This window comes from Saccopteryx leptura, chromosome 1 (genome assembly GCF_036850995.1).
Source record: "Saccopteryx leptura isolate mSacLep1 chromosome 1, mSacLep1_pri_phased_curated, whole genome shotgun sequence".
Taxonomy (NCBI): domain Eukaryota; kingdom Metazoa; phylum Chordata; class Mammalia; order Chiroptera; family Emballonuridae; genus Saccopteryx; species Saccopteryx leptura.
Window position 1 is genome coordinate 81,280,216 of NC_089503.1, and position 24,810 is coordinate 81,305,025.

The 24,810-nt window shown below is 37.7% G+C and overlaps 1 protein-coding gene across 4 annotated transcripts in view; it reads left to right on the forward strand.

Moving 5' to 3' along the window:
• Positions 1 to 24,810, forward strand: part of CEP57 (centrosomal protein 57) — a 54,594-nt gene that overhangs the window by 1,033 nt on the left and 28,751 nt on the right. For all 4 annotated transcript variants that reach the window (XM_066371049.1, XM_066371039.1, XM_066371068.1 and 1 more), the window contains exons 2-4: positions 12,933 to 13,083; positions 20,478 to 20,657; positions 21,400 to 21,521. In XM_066371049.1, coding sequence (XP_066227146.1) covers positions 12,933 to 13,083; positions 20,478 to 20,657; positions 21,400 to 21,521 — 453 coding nt within the window. The remainder of the gene's footprint in view (positions 1 to 12,932; positions 13,084 to 20,477; positions 20,658 to 21,399; positions 21,522 to 24,810) is intronic.

The following is a 24,810-nucleotide window of genomic DNA, read 5'->3' on the forward strand; positions in this document are numbered from 1 at the left end:
TTTTGATTCTTAAGATTATACGAATCCTTGCTCTGAAGGAGCAGAGCACTGAAGAGAAACCACACTTAGATTATTACATCATAAATGTGCCACGATACTGGAATAACCTGGGTGAGAGTGATTAGCAGGGCTCAGTTAGGCTGGAGCAGTTTCCTATAAGGGAAGATGCAGCAAGCTGGATGATGAAGGAATTCTAAAGGCTTGTCGCAAGGGCAAAAAAGGAAAGATAAAAAGGCACCACAAGCATTTGGTGTATGTGCCAGGAGAGCAACTGATTTCAGTAAACTTGAAATAATTCGGGATGAGCAGAGGTAGTGTGGGGGTAGAGTTTTATTTAGATGAATTAAAAAAAGTAGAAAACACGGAAAAAAGGGGGGATAGTGGAAGAAGAAGACAGGAAAATATCAAGGCAAAGTTAAACTGTAGAAACAAAGGTGTAAAGCAGGGGTCCCCAGACTTTTTACACCAGTTCACTGTCCCTCAGACTGTTCGAGGGCCGGACTATAAAAAAAACTATGAACAAATCCCTATGCACACTGCACATATCTTATTTTAAAGTAAAAAAAAAACAAAACGGGAACAAATACAATGTTTAAAATAAAGAACAAGTAAATTTAAATCAACAAACTGACCAATATTTCAATAGGAACTATGGGCATTGTGCTCCTCTTACTGACCACCAGTGAAAGAGGTGCCGCATGCAGCCCGCAGGCTGTAGTTTGGGGACCCCTGGTGTAAAGTGTTTAGGGAACACTAAGAGGACAGTCACCTTGATAAAGCACACTTTTCTCAGTTTTCATTTTTGGTGACAACTGTTAGAATCTGTGTTAATGAGGCCAGAAATAACCTTAAAGGTTTCAGAATGGGGGAAATGAGTTTGCAAGGTCAAGGAAGAGTAAGGAGAAAGAATGACTGAAGCAATTGGAGTTGAATCAGAATTAGGTCGGTAAAAGAGGAACCTAGACAGAAGTGTCAGTAAGTAGATGGATGAGATTGTATTTAAGAATTGTAGTTAATTAAAGTGAATGGGACAAGAAGGATTTTCACTGCTCTCAAAACTTGGCAGTGAAAGACTGAGCAAGGAATACTCTTATACAGGCATACGTCAGATACTGCAGGTTTGGTTCCAGACCTTAACAATAAAACAACTAGTAATCATTTTGCTGGGGGAGGGTCTTGCTTTCCATTTGTAAAATACACACATCTATAAAGTACAGTAAAACAAAGCACAATAAAATGAGATACGCCTGCCAGTGTTGAATTACTCTCTGCCAAGGCCTTCCAGGTGAGCACTGGTACTGACCGGGATGTGGTCATCCCTTAGTCTTTTAAGGTAACCTCGTCAGAAACTTCCTTGTGTTTAATATGAGAGCATATATATTTTATATGCTGAGCTCAACTTTTAGTGGATTCCAAATATCAAGAATACAGTAAGAACCTTTACAAATCAAGAACCTTTACAAATCAAGGCATAACCAACCTGAGTTACCTTGACCTGATATATCAGAATATCTAAATTGCAAATCACTATGTCTCAAAACAAAAGTGACAAAATTTAGTTTATCATAAGAAATGGCCCTGCTTAGGTTCCTTAACTATCATATTAGAAATAGGGCTGACAATTTCAACAGAATTTAAAAAGCACTTTAGCTTAAACAGATGGCCATAAAATATGACAACAAAAAGACCTTTCAAAACTACAACATGAACTCAATGCTATTCATACTCAGTTTTCAGGGTTGTGAAAGTTAACAAGTCATAACTTTCTCAACATTGATAAACCCAGCTTGGAACTAGATAAAGTAAATAGAAGTGTTTTTACCAGGCAAGGATTTTTAATAGGTAGATTCACAAATAACACAGTCTTTAAGAAGCAGCTATGGTTTGAATCTCGAAGTGATACATTTGAATTGTTCTTTAACAACAGCAGGTAACAACATTTTTTGAGTGATTGCTGTGTATCAACTCAGTGGTGGAGAACAGTAGGAAAACAGCAGTCATTGTGCATAATATAAAACAGAAATAGAATCTGACAGCTGGTGGCACAGTGGACAGAGTGTTGAGCTGGGATACTGAGGTCCCAGGTTTGAAACTCTAAGGTTGCTGGCTTGAGCAAGGGGTCACTGGCCCGGCTGAAGCCCCCTACCCACCCCCAGTCAAGGCGTATATACCAGAAGCAGCCATCAGTGAACAACTAAATTGCCACAGTTAATGCTTTTCATCTTTCTCTCTCCCTCACCCCCTTCCACTCCCCCTCTCCCCTCCCAATCTCTCTCCCCTTCCTTCCTTCCTTCTAAAAAAAATAGAAATACAAGCAGCATAGTCTTGTCATTCCTTTTTTCTTTTCCTAGTAATTGTGGTCAACATTTAGGACACTTTGGACTTATTTCTTAAGCTAATCCTACTGGTTTCCTTGACATTTTAGCCAAACCCTTTAACCAACCTGCTACATATTTTTAAAATATTTTATGAATATATCATAGACTTTATAACATTAAATATATAAAAGACTTGTTTTTGAGAATAAAATGAATACTTTCATGCCTCTTTTTGCATTGACCTTCTTTCACAAACAACTGCATTTTGAGATTATAGTAATACATTGTAGTTATTAGTGCTACCTGGCAGTCATGTTTTAAATACTTTTCATAACTCATTTAATCCTCAATAATCTTATAGGTTGGCATTAATTTCTATTTTTGAATGAACAAAATTAGGTAAAGAAAGGTTAAGGTTATTTTTATATTTCTGTTGTTGAGAGAAGAATGTCTAGTCTATAGAAACATTTTTTCTGAGTTTATTTGAGCCAAAATTTTGAGGACTTGCCCAGAAAAAAACTCTCATAGGATTGAGAAAATGTCCTGGAGAATGGCAGTTTTGTAGCCTGTCCCATACTCTAGAATCAAAGGAGAAGATGTAAGGAGGATTATGTGAAATCCATTGGTGGCAGCTTAAGTAGGCTGGATAAAAAGCAAAATGGAGAAATGTATTTTTACATTGGTGGGTACAGGATAGCTAATAATTAACATTAAAAGCACATAGAGGCGGTATGTGAGGAACAAGATAACAATGAGGGGTTCTCTGGTCTCGTGCCACTGTGCCTTCAAGGAGTCTAGAAAAGAATTACTCTGATATTTCAAAGGTATTTTATCCTAGATGTATAAGAACAATGGACAGAGTTCACTTAAAGAGATGATTGATACTTGCTAAGGAAGTTATAGGCTTGGGATGGGACTACCTACCATGGCCTGTGCAGTTAGGAATTTATAGTAAAATCATCCTATTTGGTTACCCTTCATCATGGAGCTTGTCAGCTCACCATGTGGCACTCCTGGTAGCTTGTCAGATTTATTGCATAGCCCCTCTATCATTCACACTGTATAGTATAGTATCTTGGTGGTCTTTGGCTTTTAGGGTTTATTCATTAATTTGTTTGCTAGCTTTTACAAACAGTCCTGTTGTGATCATCCCGGTATGTTCCACATGTGCAAAAATTTCTCTAGAGCAGCAGTTCTCACAGAGGGTTCTGAAGGCCTTTGGGGGGGAGTCCCTGAGACCTACTCAGGAGGTTAACAATGTTCCTTGTCAGCCACCTACTTGGTGAGAGACTAGATTTTCTTCACATACAATAACAAAAACATATCCAACAGAATGAATGCAGAAGCAAGTATGTGTAATAATCCAGCATCCTTCTTTTAAGCCAAAGATTTAATTAAGACTTTTATGAAAATGGAATCAAAGGCCTTACTGGTGATGGTACAATAGATGGAGTGTTGGCCTGTGATGCTGAGGTCACTGGCTTGAGCATGGAATCATCAGCATGATTCCAAGGTCACTGGTTTGAGCAAAGGGTCACCAGCTCTGCTTAAGCCCTCCAGTCAAGGTATTTATGAGAAGCAAGCAATGAAACAAAGTGAAGCCAACTACAAGTTGATGCTTCCTTCTGGGCCCTCCTCCACTTCCTGTTTTGGTCTCTTTTTTTTTTTTCTTGCTCTTCATTCTTTTCACTTTTTTTGGCTGATAGTTATTTTTTTACTCAAAAATTATATTTGATTCCATCATGGAGTGTGTGTGTGTGTGTGTGTGTGTGTGAGACAGAGACAGAGAGGGACAGATAGGGACTGACAGGCAGGAAGGGAGAGAGATGAGAAGCACTAATTCTTCACTATGGCTCCTTAGTCTCCTTAGTTGTTCGTTGATTGCTTTCTCATATGTGCCTTGACCGGGGGGCTACAGCAGAGCAAGTGACCCCTTGCTCAAGCCAGCAACTTTGGACTCAATCCAGCAACCCCGCACTCCAGCTGGGGAGCCTGCACTCAAGCTGGCGACCTCAGGGTTTCGAACCTGGGTCCTCCGAGTTCCAGTCCAATGCTCTGTCAACTGTGCCACTGCTTGGTCAGGCATGGACTTATTTGTTAAATTAGTGAAATCTTAATACAATCTCAGTTTAATTTTTAACGTGGTAAATATCAATAAATATAGCCCATATAAGCAAAAGCTGTTTGGGATCTTCAATAATTTTTGAGTATAGATGAGTTCCAGGATGAAAATGTTTGAAAGTATCAGGTTGCCTGACCTGTGGTGGTACAGTGGATCAACGGTCAGCCTGGAACGCTGAGATTGCCAGTTCACTGAGATTGCCAGTTCAGAATCTTGAGTTTACCTGGTCAAGGATCATAGGAGTTGATGCTTCCTGCTCCTCCCCCCCTTCTCTCTCTCTTCCTCTCTCCTTTCTAAAATGAATAAATAAAGTGTTAAAAAATAAAAGAGAAAGAATGAGGTCTGGCCCTGGCTGGTTTGCTCAGTGGTAGAGTATCGGCCTGGCCTGTGGAAGTCCCAGGTTCAATTCCCGGCCAGGACACTCAAGAAAAGTGTCCATCTGCTTCTACACCCTTCCCCCTCTCCTTTCTATCTCTTTCCCTCCTGCAGCCAAGGCTCCATTGGAACACTGAGTATGGCTCCATGGCCTCCACCTCAAGAGCTAGAATGACTCTAATTGCAATGGAGCAATGCTCCAGATGGGCAGAGCATTGTCCCCTGGAGGGCTTGCCAGTGGATCCCGAAGGGGGCGCATGCAGGAGTCTGTCTCTCTGCTTCCCTGCTCTTCACTTCAGAAAAAAAAAAAATGAATCAGGTCTGCAACAGTAACTTTTTCTAACTGCAGATGGACTGTCACAGCTCATTAGTGAATTGTGGAATATGTTTAGTGACTCAGGACACATTTTCCAAGAAAGAAAAAAAGGAAGGTGAGAAGAAAAATAGTAAATGCAGCAGATATATATACCTGTGAGTGAAATTGCTGGGTCATAGAGTATGTGCATCTTTGGTTTTATTTGGTAATGCTGAATTGTTTTGCAAAGCAGTTGTACCAGCATACATTCCTACAAACAGTCTCCTTTAATCCATATCCTTTTTAACAGGTGGTCTTGTCTCACTTGAAAATTTTTGTTAAGAGGTGAATGTGAAATGGTGTCCTTGTCTTATTCTGATTTGTGCTCTCCTGATCATTGGTGAAGGTACACCTTTATTTCCATAACTTTGCTAGTCTCTTATGTTTTTCTTCTGTGAAAAACCTGTTACTATCTTTTGCCTATTTTCAATTGGTTTATCTTTTCTTACTGATTTTTATAACCATAATTTATATATTCTGGTAGTTAATCCTTATCTGATAAGAGTTGTTGAATCCTAGCCATAAAACCACCTGGGACTCAGGCAGTTTTTGAAATATTCTTTGGCTTGTCTCTTTTTTTTTTAAATTAAGAGAGACAGGAAGAGAGAGAGAGAGAGATGAGCAGCATCAACTCGTAGTTGCAGCACTTTAGTTGTTCATTGATTGCTTTTTTTTTTCTTTTTTTTCTTTTTTCAAGTGAGAGGAAGGGAGATAGACAGACCCCCTCATGCCCCCTGCCTGGGATCCACCCAGCAACAACCATGTGAGGCCAGTGCTCTCAACCAAGCTATTTTTAGCACCTGAAGTGAAATCTCCATGGAGCCATCATCAGCGCCTGGGGCCAATGTGCTTGAACCAATCGAGCCATGGTGTGGGAGAGGGAGAAGGGGAAGGAGGGGTAGAAAAGCAGATGGTCGCTTCTTCAATGTGTCCAGACTGGGAATCGAACCCTGGACATTCACGTGCTGTGCCAGCACTCTACCACTGAGCAAACCGGTGAGGGCCTTTGATTGCTTTTGCACACATGCCTTGATAAGCCTGGAGGGGGTGGTGCTCCAGCCAAGTCAGTGACCCCTTGCTCAAGCCACTGAACCTGTGCTCATGCTGGGGACCTTGAAGTTTAGAACCTGGGTCATCAGTGTCTCAGGTTGACACTCTATCCACTGTGCTACCACCTGGTCAGGCTGGCTTGTCTTTCTATAATCTTTTTTCATAGGAGTTATTAATTTTAATGTAGTCAAGTTTATTAGTCTTTTCTTTTTATGACTTGTGCTTTTTGGTTAAGAAATTGTTCTTTACAGCCAAGGCTTTAATGGTATTCTATATTTTTCTCTACAAATATTTAAGTTGTTAATTTGCTAGAAATTTATGTGCTGTGGAATAGACATGCAGTTTAATATTTTTATTTAATATCCTCAATTGTTCCAGCATTACTGGTAGAAAACTCACCCATTTCCTAATGTGCAATTTTAGCTATCAATATATTTTCATAAGTGATGGGTGTGTTATAGGCCCTTTGTTTCATCTTTGCATTTGTGTCTACTTGTCTATAGTCACTGTCTCAATGATTCTCCTTTTTATTGCCTTCCTTGTTCCTCAGCAGATATGTTAAGTATACTTAGTCCTTTGCTTTTCTTCAGTTGAAATTCTATAGTCAGCTATTGGAATTTTGATTGAAATTTCAAGTTCAATTTGAGAATAACCGATGTCTTTAGAATATTGAGCCTGCTGTCTGAACATGTTATGTCACTCCAAGATTTTTTGAATCATTTTTCAGTATGGTTTTATGATTTCAGGTTTTGGAGTTCACTTTTTACATTTATATAAATATTTAGTTTTTTTTAATATGTTTTCATTAGTTGCATTTTCTAACTATCATATAGCATTAGTATTGATTTTCTCATATCAATTTTATTCAGCAACTTTCCTGAATTCTTAGTACTATTTGAGGATTCTTTGGTGTTTTCTGTAGGATAATAATCTATGAAGTTTGGAATCTTTCTTTTCAATCTTAACATCTGTGAGTTCTTTCCCTTATCTTAATGTGCAGGCTCAGAGATGCAGCACAGTATTGAGCAGAAGTTGCCTTGTAAGTGTCTTTGTCTTGTTCCTGAATTTAAAAGGAATGAGGAATATTTTAAATTTTGCTCCATTAAATATGTTACCATGGGTTTTGTTTCTTTTTTCTTTGTAATTTTTTTTTTAAGAAAATCGTTCTTAGTAATGACTAGATACTGAATTTTATTGAGTGCTTTTCTTGCATTTGTTGATGATTATATGGATTTTCAATTTAATTGCATTAAAAGATGTTACCATAGGGTTGGGGCATGGTGTACTAAATTATATTTAAACTTTTATTACTTGATTTTTTTCCAGCCATGTTGCACATTCTATTTGAAAATGAGACAAATAATACAAAATTTTAATTGTACTTTACACTGAACAGTGTTAGAGTCATTAAGTAAATATTTGAATCATAAGTGTTTCTAGGTAATATAATGTTTGCTCTAACAACTAAAGTTACCAGTAAATAAGTTGTCAGGTTAAACATTTTGCCTTTAATCCTGCAAGTTTTTCCTAAAATCTTACCATTTTAATTGGAAAATATTTATTGAATGCTTGGGGTCATAGAAATAGTAATGTAGTTGGACTTGGGCTTCTTAGTAGCAGTGAGACCTTAAGCAAATGGTTTTTACGTTTTCTTAGCCTGTTTTTTCATCTACAAAATGGGGACAGTAATATTTGCTATGCTTATTTATTTTGTAAGGTTCTTGTGATAATTGCAGGAGAATGTGAGTGTGCTTAAAAAAAAGTGCTAACAAATCTTAAGATACCATGTTCAGTGTTTTGAGAATAAGACCCAAGTGTGTCTTCCTGAACTGGAAAGTGGAGATGCTTTCTTACTGGCCAAGATTTTTGTTGGGATCAACCCAGATAATAGAAGTGTAAATTGTTAATTGCAATGCAAATTTGTGGTTTATGGGTTGTTTTGAGTGTGTGTGGAGGGAGTGAGCATAAGCATTCTGCTTGAAGGTTCTTTTGCCCTCCTTCAGTTTTCAGGTGCCCATGGTCAGATGGCATATGGCATTGAAGGCAAGAAAAATAATTCACCTGAAATATATCATCCTATATGCTTGCTATCTTTAGAAAGGCCTGTTTACAAAGATGACTTTTGGTTGACATCTGTGAACTTAATAGTAAACAATTCTAAGCTGATATAAAACCTCAGCCTAAATAGTTAGAGTGGTTCACTGTGCCTAAATTATACAATGTGATATATGCTGAATGTCTGCTTTCTTTTTCGAAATCAGAAATGTGACCAGCCCCTAGTAAAAACATTGGCTGCTAAATCTAATGAGCTTTCTGGGTAGATAACACTTCACATAAATTGTCATTAGTTGCTGGAGAAATGACATACATTCTGTACAGGATTTTTGAAAGCTTGCACCGAATTTTTTATGGACTTCACCTCATACATCTTCTCCCTTTGCTGGTTTTGTTCTGTATGCTTTTGCTATAATAAATGACAGCTATGGGTATAACTATCTGCTGAGTCCTTTCAGTATATTCTAGCAAGTTATGGAACCTTGGGGCTGAGGCCTTGGGGATCCATAACTCTCATGGTGACAGTAGTTGGAACCTTCCCACAATTCAAGTTTCTAGATACTAGTCAGAAACCAACCTTGTAAGCAGATATTTCCAAGGATAGCAGTTTTAAGTCTGCTGTTAACTCTGCTTCTTATGACATTTGTGCTATTTGTTTTTTTCATATAAGGAAATGAAAAGTTTTTATTGTATTTCAATGGGTTATAGTAACTATTAAATAGGATAATTCACTTTTATAAACAATGATTTTTTTCTGTTTCGCAGGGAAATTGTGTAATATATTCAAGAGATTTATTAAACACTTGTCTTTATTAGAACTTAAATTATATTGGGGATGACTGTGTTTTACCCCCATCAGTTCTATGCCAAGTAGGTACCCTGTAATTCATTTTACTTCTGACACTAACTTTCTGGAAATAGTGCAGACTCCACAGGTTAAGGGATTAGGTGCCACAAGCCTACTTTAGTTATCACCTTTAAGTCCCAGATGTCCCCAAGGTACCTACACTTCTGCCTAGCCAACTGCAAATTAAAGAGTTAATAACTTTCCCCTTCTATATTTAATAATTTGCCAGAATGATTCTCAGTACTTAGGAAAGCACTATACTGTACTTATGATTACAGCTTTATAACAGAAAATACAACTCAGAAATGGGTAAATGGCAGAGGCACCTAGGGCAAGATGTAAAGGGGCTTTCATGACCTACCTGGATGCTCCCAGAACCTCACTGTTCAAGAGTTTTTATGAAGGTTTCATTATGTAGGCCTGAGTTGAGTTAAATTATTGTCCATTGGTTACTGAACATGATCTCCAGCTCCTCTCCCTTCTTCTGAGGTCTGGGTATAGGACTGAAATTTCTAACCCTTTAATCACCTGGTTGGTTTTTCTGGCTATCAGCCCTCATCCCAAAGCTATCTTGGGGGCCCTACTATTAGCATAACAAAGACACTGCTATCACTTAAGAAATTTTAAGAGTTTTTAATCTGTCAGGAACCAGGGACAGAAACCAAATATATATATTTTTTATATTTCACAGGGCATACAGATAATAAATATATCAGTTAGGGATAAGGTTTTTTTTAAACGAGTAAGGAGATTGAAGGACAGAAGGGCACTGCTTTAGATGGGCAGTCAGGGAAAAGCCTCCCTGGCAGAGTCTTGCACAGTTGACTCCGTGGCATAGGAAGGGAATAGGATGGGAGCTTTCCAAGCAGAGTAAACTTAGCCAATGAAAAAAGAATGTACTGTGCATTGTAGAAATCTAGAAGTTAGTGTGGCTGGGAAGTGGCAGTGGTGGTGTGGGGAGAGAGTGGTAGGGAAATGGGGTCAGGCAGGTTAGCCTGGCTCAGGTTATGTGGCTTTGTAAGCAATGGTAAGAATTTTGTATTTTTTTTTTCTGTAATGGAAAGCTGTGAGAGGGTTTTGATTAGGCGTATAACTTGAATTAATTTACTTTTTTTTGAAGACTCATAAGGACTATTGTTTGGAGAACAGACTAAGGGGATGTGGAATAGAGTGGGTGGTTAGGAGCTCTTCTCTTTAGTCTAGAGCAGGGGTAGTCAACCTTTTTATACCTACTGCCCACTTTTGTATCTCTGTTAGTAGTAAAATTTTCTAGCCACCCAACGGTTCCACAATAATGGTGATTTATAAAGTAGGGAAGTAACTTTACTTTATAAAATTTATCAAGCAGAGTTACAGCAAGTTAAAGCATATAATAATACCAAGTACTTTATGTCAGATTTTTACTAAGTTTGGCAGAATAAATCTTTATAAAACAACTTCCTATAGTTAAATCTGTCTTTTTATTTATACTTTGGTTGCTCCACTACCACCCACCATGAAAGCTGGAACGCCCACTAGTGGGCAGTAGGGACCAGGTTGACCACCACTGGTTTAGACAAAAGATCACAATGTTGTCAACCAAGGTATTAGTAGTAGAATTGATGAGAAGTTGGGGAGTTTCTTCATATATCCTGACAATATATTCTGACAAAATTTACCTTAAGATTGAATATGGAATGTATGAGAAATGACTCCACCCAAGGGTTTTGGCCTGTAGTATGCTGTGAGAGAAGTAGGTTTTGGTAGATTCTAGAATTTGGTTATAGACATGTGAAGTTGGGGTGCCCAGTGGAGATGAGTGGGAAGGTTGATTTCAGTACAGAGTTCAAGAGGAGAGCTCTGGATTTCATGTTTATACTTGACGGTTTCTAGCCAATAGAGGCTTTTCAGAGCCCTGAGAGTAGATGAGATCATCAGGAATTCATGTAGGTGAAAATGAGAAGAGGTGGAGTACTAGGCTTTGGGGAACTCCAGCATTTAGAAAGGAAAAAAAAGAGTACCAAGGAGATTCTGAGGGAGGAGCCTGCTTTAGGAGGAAAGCAAAGAAGTGTGGTGTTCCTTCCACTAAAGTGAATGAAGTGGTCTACTCTAGCTCCTGCTTCTGGGACATCACTGAATTCAGTAGTGTAAAAGCCCTTGGTGAGCTTGAGAGCTGTTTCTCTGAACTGATGAGGACTCAAGTCTGATTGGAAGGGGTAAAAGGGAGAGGTGATTAAGATATGGCAGCAGTTACAGATATTTTACAGGAATTATTATTATTATTTAAAGCTGAGATAAAGTAGGAACTAGAGGGGAGTCTTAAAGTTAAGATGAGTTTCTTTTTTTGTAATTTGATTTGGTTTGGTTAAGTTTTGTTCTTAATAGCAGTGTGAAAGTTCCAATAGGGAGGAAGAAGTAGATGGCATCAGGAAGAAGAGAGGTTTTATAGGAACCAAGAATTGAGTAGGTTTGGAGACAGGTTCAGTATACAAAGCTCACTCCTTGTTTCAGGGCAGGGAAGGCCCAGAGAGAACAGTGTAGGTAGGTTGGTGAGTTCTCTTTTGAGAACTAGTTAATTGTTCAGTTAATCACATAGAATGTGATTCCTTTGACTCTATGGGGGATGAGGTTGTGGTAGGGGTTAATAATAGAGAGAAGTAGGCAAGTCAGCATTTTTGAAACTCCTTTTTCTTTTTTTGTAAAATGGAGATGTTTACACTAGTAAAAAAAAAAAAATATATATATATATATATATATATATATATATATATATATATATATATATATATATAATTTCTAATATATATATATATATATAGTTTCTAATAGCCGGGTCTTTCCAAGTGAGAAAACAATGGAGAAAAAGTTATAAACTTCAGGGAGTAGAAAAATATTTTTTTAAGAAATCGTATCTTCCTCCTTATTAGCTTTTAGTTTCTCCATTACTTTCCCCACTCTAGGTCTCTCTACCAACAGGAAGTCACCTATGAAGATTATGGACCCAATGATTATAGACTCTATAATCTTCATACAACATCAGGGTGGTTAACTCTTTCATTGACTGGCGGTTGTAAACCACTGATCTATATAACAAACAAAACCTCCACAGTTAGCATCCCCTGCACTAAAAATTATCATATGGAACATAATCCCAAATTGGACAGAATCCCATTCATGATGGAAGGTGTGTGTGTGTGTGTGTGTGTGTGTGTGTGGAAATAAATCTTTATATTTAGGTGTTTCATAAGCTTTAAACTTTTTATTTGTTTTGCTTTATTTTCACCCTAACTAAATGTAAAGTTTTTGAGGCAAGGACTATGCCCTTATTTTCTTTATGTATGCCACAGAGTTTTGGACATTTGATAACTATTCACGAAGTATTTAGTTGAGTAGGGATAGATTAATTCAGTCACTTTGTAGCAGTTTCTGATACTGTAAAAAGACAATATGTACTTTTTTGAATGTATATTTTACAGTAAATATTTTAAAAATAAAATAAATTTATTGTGAATGTCATATTTAAATATTTTTGTGCAGCATTTGTAATTAAGTTGTGTGAACATTATTTTCTTTATAGATTATCTGGCATATGCACAAATATGAAACACTTTAAAAGTTTTATTATTTTAAAGTAATGATTAAATTGGTATGTGATCAATGGACTCTACTGTTTCTGTTGTTTCTACCAGTAGAACATACAAACTGTTCAGTTCTCAATCATGAACATTGATATATACACATACACACACATACATAATACATACATACATATACTTAATAGTGTCTACGTTTATATTTTTGAAAGGTAATTTCTGTACTTTTATTTTTCAGAACATCTTAACCAAACAGTCAAAGCCTAATGGAAGTATGGTTCACCATTCTTCATATGTAGTGTATCCACCTGATAAGCCTTTCCTTAATAGTGATTTACGACGCTCCCCAAATAAACCTACATTTGCCTATCCAGAAAGCAACAGCAGAGGTAATAGAGCCTAGCAAAATCTTATTTTGTGTTTACTCACTGCTTAAACACACTTGTGTCTTCTATTTATTTTCAATTTAGAGGAGGAGAATATATTTTCCCTCTTCCTATTTTTAACTTGAAATATAATGCATTATTTGGTTTGTTTCCTGATTGTTAAACATCATCATTCTTACTTTATTTTTTAGTAATTTTCTTTTCTCTGAACTTTTTTAAAAAAGAGTTTTTACATATATGTAAAGATCAAAACTAAATGTAATATTGTAACAGAATGATTAACATCTAATTCTTAGACCTTGTCTTTCTCCTAGAACTCTGTTGCTTATTTTATTTTGGATTTTTTTGATATGAAGGAATTATTACTTAAACTTAACTTTATTCCACTATGGGCTTAGTTATTTGTTGTTTACTTTTTTAACCTATGGTAAGTTGTTTGAATGTTATACAGCTTTTGTTACTTTTCAGAATTGCCAGTCTTTATCTACTGTATTCTGATGAGTACCACTTTATCAATTGTTTTATGAACCATTAAATTAATTATAATTTTCTTTGTCATCATTATCTTAGAGTCACAGTATCTTGTATATAAATTTCTGCTTAGGGAATTGAATATTAAAAATTGAAATTCTTAAAAGATATCAGGCACCAGGTTAAATTTATTTCGGCAAACAGTTCTGAGGCCCCATTTTGGGCTAGGATTTACTTTGGAAACTATACTTGGATATTATGATATTATCTACTTTATACTCTACTATACAATCAGTCCACAGTATATGAAACAGTATCATTCTGAGGTTAATATTTAAGATATTTGCAATGCTTTTCCCAGTTGAAACAAAAAGTTTCCTAAACTAATTTTAAAATGCCTGATTAATCTATATGTAGTTAAAATATAACACTTTTTTTAATCTAGCGAATTCTTAATAAATATAATTGGCCACAGGTCTAGTGATTAAACACAGTTTTTAAAAAGAAGAATGAAATGCAGTAGCATTTCAGGTAAAGCAAATACATTTTATTTATTCTTCACAGAAAAGTTGTATACAGTAGATATATTCAAAATTTACAGATGAAGAAACAGCCTAAAGGTGATCTCTTTAACTTATCAAAACCTTTTCCTCTTTCCACTTTTTTTCCGATTCATTAAGTGGACCCTTAAATATTCATTGAATGAATAAAATCTTATTTATTTATTTATTTATTTATTTATTTATTTATTTATTTATTTATTGGTATTTTTCTGAAGCTGGAAACGGGGAGAGATAGACAGACTCCCGCATGCGCCCGACCGGGATCCACCCGGCACGCCCACCAGGGGCGATGGCTCTGCCCACCAGGGGGCGATGCTCTGCCCCTCCGGGGGGGGGGGGGGGGGGGGGAGGGGGTCGCTCTGTCGGGACCAGAGCCACTGTAGCGCCTGAGGCAGAGGCCACAGAGCCATCCCCAGCGCCCGGGCCATCTTTGCTCCAGTGGAGCCTTTGCTGCTGGAGGGGAAGAGAGAGACAGAGAGGAAGGAGGGGGGTGGGGGGGGGGTGGAGAAGCAAATGGGCGCTTCTTCTATGTGCCCTGGCCGGGATAAAATCTTATTTTGAATAGCTACTCCTATGATAAACTTTTCTTTTTTATACATAGTAAATGCTTTTTCTCACTAATACTTTAATGGGGGAAAGACATTATTATTTAGTTTAGTTATGGTTTAATATATTTTCATTGATAAATTGCCACTTTACATTGCTATATGATAATCACCTTGAAAATTAATTTAACTACTGCTATGCTATGAAAAGAGATAATTAAACTGTTTCTTTTAATTCTCATTCATTTTGAACTTTAGTTAGAAAGAAATGAACAAGCAGTTGGAAATTATTACTGCCTTTAAAAACTATGTTAATGTCTTCAGAGCCATTTTAAAAATTGTAACATCATTCCAGAGACTTCCCATATCACCCACTGCTCATGTTATTTGTTGAATACATTTTAAATGACAGTGATGTGGAGAATGGCTTGAACATTTGAAGTAAGATTACTAACTAAGGCAGTTATAGCAATTGTGCTTGGTATTGATAAAAATTTACTGCCCATCTGTTCTTTTAAAGCATTGGCTCTCAGTTTTTTGGCTTAGGAAACCCTAATAAACCCATTAAATGTTTACATAAATATTTTTATGAAGAATAATTGTTTTCCTTTTTTTTAAATATGTGGTCTAAATGATGTTTCTTAATTTATACTTTGTAAACCTCTTATTTCCGACTTAGAAGACAACTTGATTGTCATATATACTTTTACATTTCATTTGTGGTAGTACGTTATTTTGATTAAAGTATGTGAAAAAAATCTCCACAGATATGTAGTTGGAAAAGGAATAATATTTTAATAGCATTTCCAACAATTTGGATATTCTTTGATTATACACCAAAACTTAGCACATGATAGTTTCTTAAAATTTAGTTGGCAATATGTACTCTGAAAATATCAGTGAATTTTTTATACTCTGTGACACACGAGATTAAGAAGTGGTTGTAATTATGGTTGATTTATTACAGTGAAATCTAAAGAAATCTAGACGCAGGCTTCCAAAAGTTCTCCCTCATGAAGGACACACAGAAACACACTTCCTTCTCTAACAATGAACTAACTATACAGCATTTGTAGTGTTTCTGCCCAGGGAAGCTCGGTTAAGGTTCAGAGTACGGCTTTTATTTGTGATATTCACCATAAAACACGTTGTTTATATAGTCTAGGTAAGATCTGTGCAGCAGAATTCAGAGCCTTTGGCCTACAAAGCATCTTATCAATTAGTAATCCAGGAAACATTCTAAAATCCAAGTTCTTGTAAATTAGCCAAGGTTCAAGCATGCTGTGTAAACATTTTCATCCTAGTACATTGAAATTTAATGTTTGCTCTGAAGTCTACTAACGTACAGTATTATTATTTTTCACTGTGACTTTTTTTCATTTTTCAATATTGGAGTTTGCTTCTTGTTCTAGAAATATATTTCCCACAGTATCTCTCCCTAATATATGAAGAAGAAATGTGGCAACTTTAATATAAATAGCGTAGTGATGCATGACCTCATACATGTGAGGGCAGAAGGGAAGAAAAAGCAAGGATTTGCTCACATACTTTTCAAAGAGGGGGAGCGCAAGGACTATCACTTGGTCATCTAGAATGTTTTTCAACTTAAAGTGAGCATGTTAGTATGAAAAGTCAGTATTTGTGAAACTAAAAAGCTACGCCAAGTATAACTTTTGAAATGAAAATTTATAAAGCAATTTATTTAATTATCTGGACCCCCAAATCTCCCATTAAAACATTAGAAAATAGGCCCTGGCTGGGTATCTCGGTTGGTTAGAGTGTGTTCGTAATAACTCAAGGTTGCAGGTTTGATCCCCAGTAAGGGCACATACAAGAATCAAGCAATGAATGCATAAAAAGTGGAACAACAATTCATTGTTTCTTTCGCTCTCTCATTCTCCTCCCCTTTCCCTCCCTCTCTCCCTCCTTCTCTCCCTTCTTCTTTCTCTCCTCCTTCCCTCCCTTTCTCTAAAATGAATAAATTAAAAGATTTTTTAAACATAAGAGAATAAGGGGATGAATTGAAAGTTTGCTATACTTCTTATAAGAACTTTGTTTTGTATAAAATTTTATTTTTGACATAGTAAATGCATTCAGAGATGTGTTCATGTATATATGTATGTATGTATTCATATGTATATATGTATACTGCTCACAAAAAGTAGGGGATATTTCAAAATGAATATGAAACAATAAAAAAAGAAGCATTTGATTTTTTTTTTTTATTAAACAAGAACATCCGAAAACCAAACAGGCCTGACCAGGCGGTGGCACAGTGAATGGAGCATCGGACTGGGAGATGCGGAGGACCCAGGTTCGAGACCCCGAGGTCACCAGCTTGAGCGCAGGCTCATCTGGTTTGACCAAAGCTTACCAGCTTGAACCTGGGGTCACTGGCTTGAGCAAAGGGTTACTCAGCCTGCTGTAGCCCCATGGTCAAGGCACATATGAGAAAGCAATCAATGAACTGCTAAGGTGTTACAACGAAAAACTAATGATTGATGCTTCTCATCTCTCTTCGTTCCTGTCTGTCTGTCTCTGTCTATCCCTGTCTCTGACTCTCTCTCTCTCTGGCTCTGTCTCTGTAAAAAGAAAAAGAAAAGCAGACAAGTCAAAGAAAGTTTTATTATGCAAATGAGATGCAAAACTAACATTTCATTGGTGAAAAGTACTATACAAAAGGCTGAAAGTAATGGAGTATCTGCACGTTCCCTGATCCCCTAATTTTTGTGAGCAGTTTAAGTGAGGGAGGAGATAGACAAACTCCCACATGCACCCTGACTGGGATCCCCCCCCCCCCCGCCCTCTAGCAACCTCCAATGCTCAAATCAGCCAAGCTATTTTTAGTGCGTGAGGCTGACACTGGGACCAACCAAGCCATCCTCTGTGCCTAGGCCAGTGCTCAAACCAGTCAAGGAGCCACTGGCTACGAGAGGGGAAGAAGGAACGAATGAGGAGAGGAAGAGAAGCAAATGGTTGCTTCTCTTGTGTGCCCTGACTGGGAATCAAACCTAGAACATCCATATGCCGTGCCAATGCTCTATCCACTGAGCAAGCTGGCCAGGGCCCATATATTTAAGAAAATATGTTAGGCATTGGTAGAATAAAGTTAGTATTTTTATGATACTCGTTATTTAAGACAAAATTAGAAAACATAATGCAGTTAGCTATTAGTGATAGAAACTCCCAGTCTGAACTAGCTTTGGCATAAAGGAATCTTTTGGCTTACAAACATGCAAGGTAAGATTGAAAAACCAACAACAGGAAGGCAGATAGATATACAGGTGGACTTTAAGAACATATGACCCATACTTTCTCTTCACCTCTCTTTTTTTTCTGTGTAAGTTTTAAGTTGAAGTAATTCTGGCTTCAACTTTTTGGACAAAGTTTTAAAATCCCAAAAAGAGAACCTGTGTTGAAGTCAGTTAGCTGGCGCCAGTTTTGTGAGAGGCTACTAAAAAGAAGTATATGTAAGTTGTAGTTATAGCCATGTTGAAGTAAGGGGAAATTTCCTGGAAAATTCCAGGTGTGTAAACCAGGCAAATAGTTTCAAAGATGTATGCTATGCTTCATATAGTAAATATAGTAATAACAAGTCAAGGAAGCAAAATTAGAAAGCCTAAAATACAACGGTAAGGAATAGGCCTGACGTGTGGTGGTGCAGTGGCTAAAGCATCGACCTGGAACACTGAGGTCACTGGTTCAAAACCCTGGGCTTGCCTGGTCAAGGCACATATGGGAGTTGATGCTTCCGGCTCCTCCCTACTTCTCTTTCTCTCTCTCTTTCCTTTTTCTCTCCTCTCTCAAAAAATGAATAAATAAAATCTAAAAAAAAAAGAATAGGACATTGGGTATGATGAAAATGTGAGTATAAGACTCAAAAGAAAAGTCAATATATGCTTTTTAAGCCAAAGCTGAAACAATGACACAGGTTAAAAATAAAAGATTAACAAAGACATATTAGGGATATTACATATAAAAAGGATGGGTGGTATTATTGTCAGATAGATTAATATCATACAGAAATAGTTTTATAGAATAATAACAGTGAATAATACCCAGGTACCAGAAAAAAAAAGAAATTTAAAGCCTGAGGCAGTAAGGAGGGAAATAAACCCAAAAGCCTCAGGAACACTGAGGAGTCGTGGTATTAGATATATATATAAGCTTTAGGTATTAGGATGCAGTTGAGGACGAGTTAGGACAGTAAATGTAGGTAGGAACTGGAGAACAAAACTCTAGACCCATGTAAGGTAGCTTCTGGAGTAATGCTTTCTTTGGAAAACTGTGTGATGAGACTAATGGAGAAAGAGAACTAGAACAGTTCATCCCCCTGGTCTGGGAAAAAGACTGTAGATAGAAAAGTCATCTCTGATAGATCAGCTAGGGCTATTCTGTGTGCTCACTGAGGTGCATACATGGATGAATGAATAGAGATGTACAGTGTTGACTCAGTGGAAACTCGTAATATTGTGAGTTGCATTTAAAGAATAATATGGGAGAGCTGCATTTTTTTTCCTTTAATAGAAGAGTTAGTTTGCTCTGAATAAAGGATGGCCTCACTCTGTCCACTGATAATAACAGGTTATAGAGCTATAAAAATAGGAAGTGTAGAACTGTTGCAGAACTAGATACTAGTAAAACAAAAAGTTCATAGACACAAATGTATATAAGAATGGAATTCTAAAAATGCATATGTTGACATGGAAAACAGTGGCTCATATGAGTAAGTTGTGATATGCCATTGTAGAGAGTAATACCACTAACATAAAAGCATAGAAAAAATAGCCTGACCAAGCAGTGGCGCAGTGATAGAGTGTTGACTTGGGACACTGAGGACCCGGGTTCGAAACCCTGAGGTTGCTATCTTGAGCACAGACTCACCAGCTTGAGCCCAAGGTTGCTGGTTTGAGCAAGCAGTCACTGGCTCAGCTGCCCCCCCCCCCCCCCGTCAAAGAACATGAGAAAGCAATCAATGAACAACTAAGGTGCTTCAACTATGAGTTGATGCTTCTCATCTCTCTCCTTTCCTGTCTGTCTGTCTGTCTCTCTCTCACACACACACACAAATAAAAATAGAAAAGGATTTCAGCAAAATATTACTAATTATTCTGAGATGATAGGATTATGGATGTCATATTTTTCCTTGTCATTCCTGTTTTTTCTAAATTCAATGACTTTTTGCAAAAGAAAATGAAACATTGCATACTTACAATTATGTGTTGCACTATTTGGAAGGAAATTAATATAATCTTCAATATTTTTCATTGAGTAAGAAAAGAATGCGAATAATTTAATTTATATTGCTATATGATATACAGTAGGTCCTTAATGTCGTTTCAGAGTTGTTTTGTTATAACATTGGTGAGATGCCCTAGGAACTTAATTGTTCATATCTAATCAGCCTGTGGTAAATTGGTTTTGTTACATGTTTCCCTTAAAGTTGCAAAACCTATTATCAATTTTAAGTGAGGACTTACTGTATGGGAAAGTTGTTAAGAGAGTAGATCTTAAGAGTTCTCATCAAAAGGAGAAATATTTTTTTCTTTTTGTATCTGAGTAATGGATGTTAACCTGTTGTAGTAATCATTTTACAATACAGTACGTAGCAAATTATAAAAACTCGAAAAATATTTTTAATGGATTTTTAAAAAAAACAATTATGTGATGATAACTGACATTTTACTGTTCCCAAAGAGTGATCTTCCACTAGACCCACCCATGAAATTTGTATTTTATTTAGATAAGGTTATTCTAAGTGAACTTTCTCCATATGTATATATTATTATCTTATAGTATCCATATTTGTGTTTGGCAGCCATATTTTCTGCTCTGAAGAATCTTCAGGATAAGATTCGACGCTTAGAACTTGAAAGGATTCAGGCAGAAGAAAGTGTGAAAACTTTGTCGAGAGAAACAATTGAATATAAGAAAGTATTGGATGAACAGATACAAGAAAGGGAGAATTCAAAAAATGAGGAATCAAAGCACAATCAAGGTTTGTTTAGTTATTAGGAAACTGAACACTATTAAAATAAGAATTGTAAAATTGCTCCTAAATTTCACATTAGCGTTTTTGTTTTGTTTTGTTTTGTTTTGTTTTGCATTTTTCTGAAGCTGGAAACAGGGAGAGACAGTCAGCCAGACTCCCGCATGCGCCCGACTGGGATCCACCCGGCACGCCCACCAGGGGGCGATGCTCTGCCCATCCTGGGCATCGCCATGTTGCGACCAGAGCCACTCGAGCGCCTGAGGCAGAGGCCACAGAGCCATCCCCAGCGCCCGGGCCATCTTTGCTCCAGTGGAGCCTTGGCTGCGGGAGGGGAAGAGAGAGACAGAGAGGAAGGCGCGGCGGAGGGGTGGAGAAGCAAATGGGCGCTTCTCCTGTGTGACCTGGCCAGGAATCGAACCCGGGTCCTCTGCACGCTAGGCCGACGCTCTACCGCTGAGCCAACCGGCCAGGGCCTCACATTAGCATTTTTTAGTGGTCAGTCTTCAGGCACCCAAAACTGAATTATTCTCTGGTATTTTTTTAGGAGCAAGTGCCGATATCATGAATTATATTTACTGACTGAATTCCAGGCAGATTAGACTAGCATATAGGGAGTGATTTAATTTTAGGTTATCGGAAAAGGCTTTGAGGGCTACTGAAAATTAAGTAGACTTCATTTCTTTTAGTAGGTGGTTAAAACTGTTCTATGAGTGACCTAAAATCTGCTTTTCTTACATACTCTTTTTAGAATTGACATCTCAGTTGTTAGCTGCAGAAAATAAATGTAATCTTTTAGAAAAACAGTTGGAATACATGCGTAATATGATAAAGCATGCAGAAATGGAAAGGACATCTGTCTTGGAGAAACAGGTATGGTTATCTCACAGATTCATTCTCAAGGACAGTTATGGGAAAATTAGATTGATATTAAAGACCTTTGTTCTCAGTGAGAACTAATGGTGCTGTTATAATAATCATTTTTCCTTTTATCTTAAAGTGTCCATTGGCAATAGTACCAGTAGTTCATTTTGAAAAGTAGTATAAGCTTTGAGAAAAAATGTCATGTTTTTTCCAACGTAGCTCTAAAGAGGGGTTTCTTTTTTGGATGAGCCACTTACCTACTGCCATATCTTCTACATACAGCTTTGATAGCTTCTGCTTTTAACAGTTAAAAGCGCAAGACAAATTACTTGGGATCTATGTAGTGTCTGAAGATTTTATTGGCCTTGTTACTGCTATATCTGGTAAAGTTTTACTTAGATTGGAAAAAGATTAATAGTAAGTTATGAGATCTTTTCAAGTCATGTTAACTTCTTAGAGTCTATATTATAAGAAGTATAACATCATATTTTATATCCCTACTTCTTCAGTTTATGTAAAAACTCAAGGCAGCAGATTTCAAGGTTCTTTATACTGTAAAAAACTATGGTTTTTAAAAATATAGTTAACATACAATATTTTTGGTTTACAAATAGTGATTTAACATTTATATATCTGTCACCATACAGTTATTGAGATTTGACTATATTTCCTATGTTGTATAATACAACCCCGTTATGTTTATTTCATTTTCATTTTTTATTTTGTTTGTATTTTTCTGAAGTTAGAAGTGGGGAGACAGACAGACTCCCACATGCGCCTGACCGGGATCCACCCGGCATGCCCACCAGGGGCGATGCTCTGCCCATCTGGGGCGACGCTCTGTTGCGGCCAGAGCAATTCTAGCACCTGAGGCAGAGGCCATGGAGTTGTCCTCAGCGCCCGGGCCAACATTGCTCCAATGGAGCCTTGGCTGCGGGAGGGGAAGAGAGAGACAGAGAGGAAGGAGAGGGGGAGGGGTGGAGAAGCAGATCGGCACTTCTCCTGTGTGCCCTAGCTGGGAATCAAACATGGGACTTCTACACGCCGGGCTGACACTCTACTACTGAGCCAGGGCTGATGTTTATTTTATAACTGGAATTTTTACTTTTAAATCCCTTTCACCTTTTTTGTTCCCCACCTGTCCCCACCCTCCCCTCTGGCAACCACTCTCTGTATCTGTGACTCTGTTTTATTGGTGCTGGGATATATGGCTTTATATTCTGGATTGTAATGCTTATTGGATATACATTTTGCAAATATCTTCTGCCATTCAGATTTTTTTTGTTGTTATTGTATTAATGGTTTTCTTTGCTGTGCAAAGGATTTTTAGTTTGATATAGTCTCCTTTGCTTAGTTTTTCTTTAGTTACCCTAGCCTCTCCTCCTGGGCCCCCTATAAAGCAAATGTTAGTTTGTTTGATGTTATCCCAAAACTCCCTTAAAAACATTTTATTTTTGCTGTTTTGATTGGAATAATTTCCACTATTCTGTCTTCCAGATCATTAATCTGTTCTTCTGTATCATCTAATCAGTTGATTTCCCCCTAGTGTATTTTTTCTTCTAGTTGTTGTATTCTTCAGCTTTGGTTGATTCTTTCTTATACTTTTTATTATTTGAAATTCTCACTGTGTACCTCTATTCTTCCAAGTTCTATGAGGATTTTTATAGCTATTTGATTTTTTCTTTTCAGATAAGTTACCTAGATATGTGTCACTAGGTTTTTTTCTTTTCCTAGGTTTGATTTTGTTCAGTATATGGAACATAATCCTCAGTCTCCTCATCTTGTTTGTTTCTGTGAAGTAGGTGAAACAGCTACCTCTCTCAGTTGTAGAGGAGTGGCCTTGTATAGGCATGACCCTTGTTTAGACTGTGCATGCCAGTGGCTTTGGCAAGCTGGCTAGAGCTGGAGTGGGCACAGTCGGCATGTCCTGGGTCTGTTCTAGTGGGATGGGTATTTAGAACTGTGACAGGAATGTGCTGAGATGTTCTGGGACTTGCATTTCCAAATCCCTTCAGGTGGCAAGGTTGGAGCTGGGTAGGCCTGGGCGGAGGTGTCCTGGTGTGCTGAGCCCAGAGCTGCCCTGATGGGGTGGCTGCCTAGGGGTGGAGAGCTGTTGTCAACTAGGGGTTCTTAGTGTGCTGGGTAGCCTTGTAGGCCAGGTACAGTGCTTAGCCTGAAGTCCCAGTCATGCTATCCAGGTGGAGGAAGAATGTAAATTGGCCTCATCCCAGAGACTTCTAGCAGTTCCCCACCCTTTTGGCAGTTGCTTTAGGGTTAATAAATGGATTTCTTAAAGCCTACGTGCCCTTTAAACCACTGGTTTGTTGACTGTGTCCCAGGGTAGGTAAAGGGCAGGGGCCTCTTGGAGATCTTCCTCTCTCCTGCAGGTTGCAGCAGCTGTGGTGGGGTCCCCATCCTTGCCATGTCTCCTCTGTCTCTCCTACCCTTGTCTTTGTGGTTGTTTGTTGTGCAGAAGTTGCTCAGTCAGCCTCTTCAGGAGTAGCTGTTTATATAGGTGTGTCTATATATTCAGTGTGTCCACAGGAGGAGGTGAGTTCAGGGTCTTTCTAAGCCACTATCTTGGACCTACCCACCCACAGACACACCCATACTTTGAAAAACTGTTTACACTTGTTATTTTAAGGAAAATATACTTAACATACCACAGGTATTTTTTATTTAAATAACTTACACCTTTGTGAGAAGACATCTGTAATATCAGTCTTAATTTATATATATATATAAAGTACATTTTGTTCCTATTATCAATCTAGAGTTTGAATTCATCACGAATACCACAATTTCTTGTCATCTTAACTTTTTTATGCAAAATTTGAAGGTTTGTATGCTTAACAATTTGCTAGATGCTCTGTAGTATGAAAAATTTTATGCTTTTTACCTTTATTCAGCTGTTAGTCAAAGTTAGAGATATTAGACCTAAAAGAAATACTGAATAATTGCACAATATTTGAGAAGATGGTTTACTAATTATGGCATTGAGTATATTTCAGTGACCATATTTTTAGTTCCCAATTGGATCTTCTTTAGTTCACCTTTTTTTAATTGTTCTTTTTTTTTTTTTTTTTTTTTTTGAATTTTTCTGAAGCTGGAAACAGGGAGAAACAGTCAGACAGACTCCCGCATGCGCCCGACCGGGATCCACCCGGCACGCCCACCAGGGGCGTTGCTCTGCCCACCAGGGGGCGATGCTCTGCCCCTCCGGGGCGTCGCTCTGCCGCGACCAGAGCCACTCCAGCACCTGGGACAGAGGCCAAGGAGCCATCCCCAGCGCCCGGGC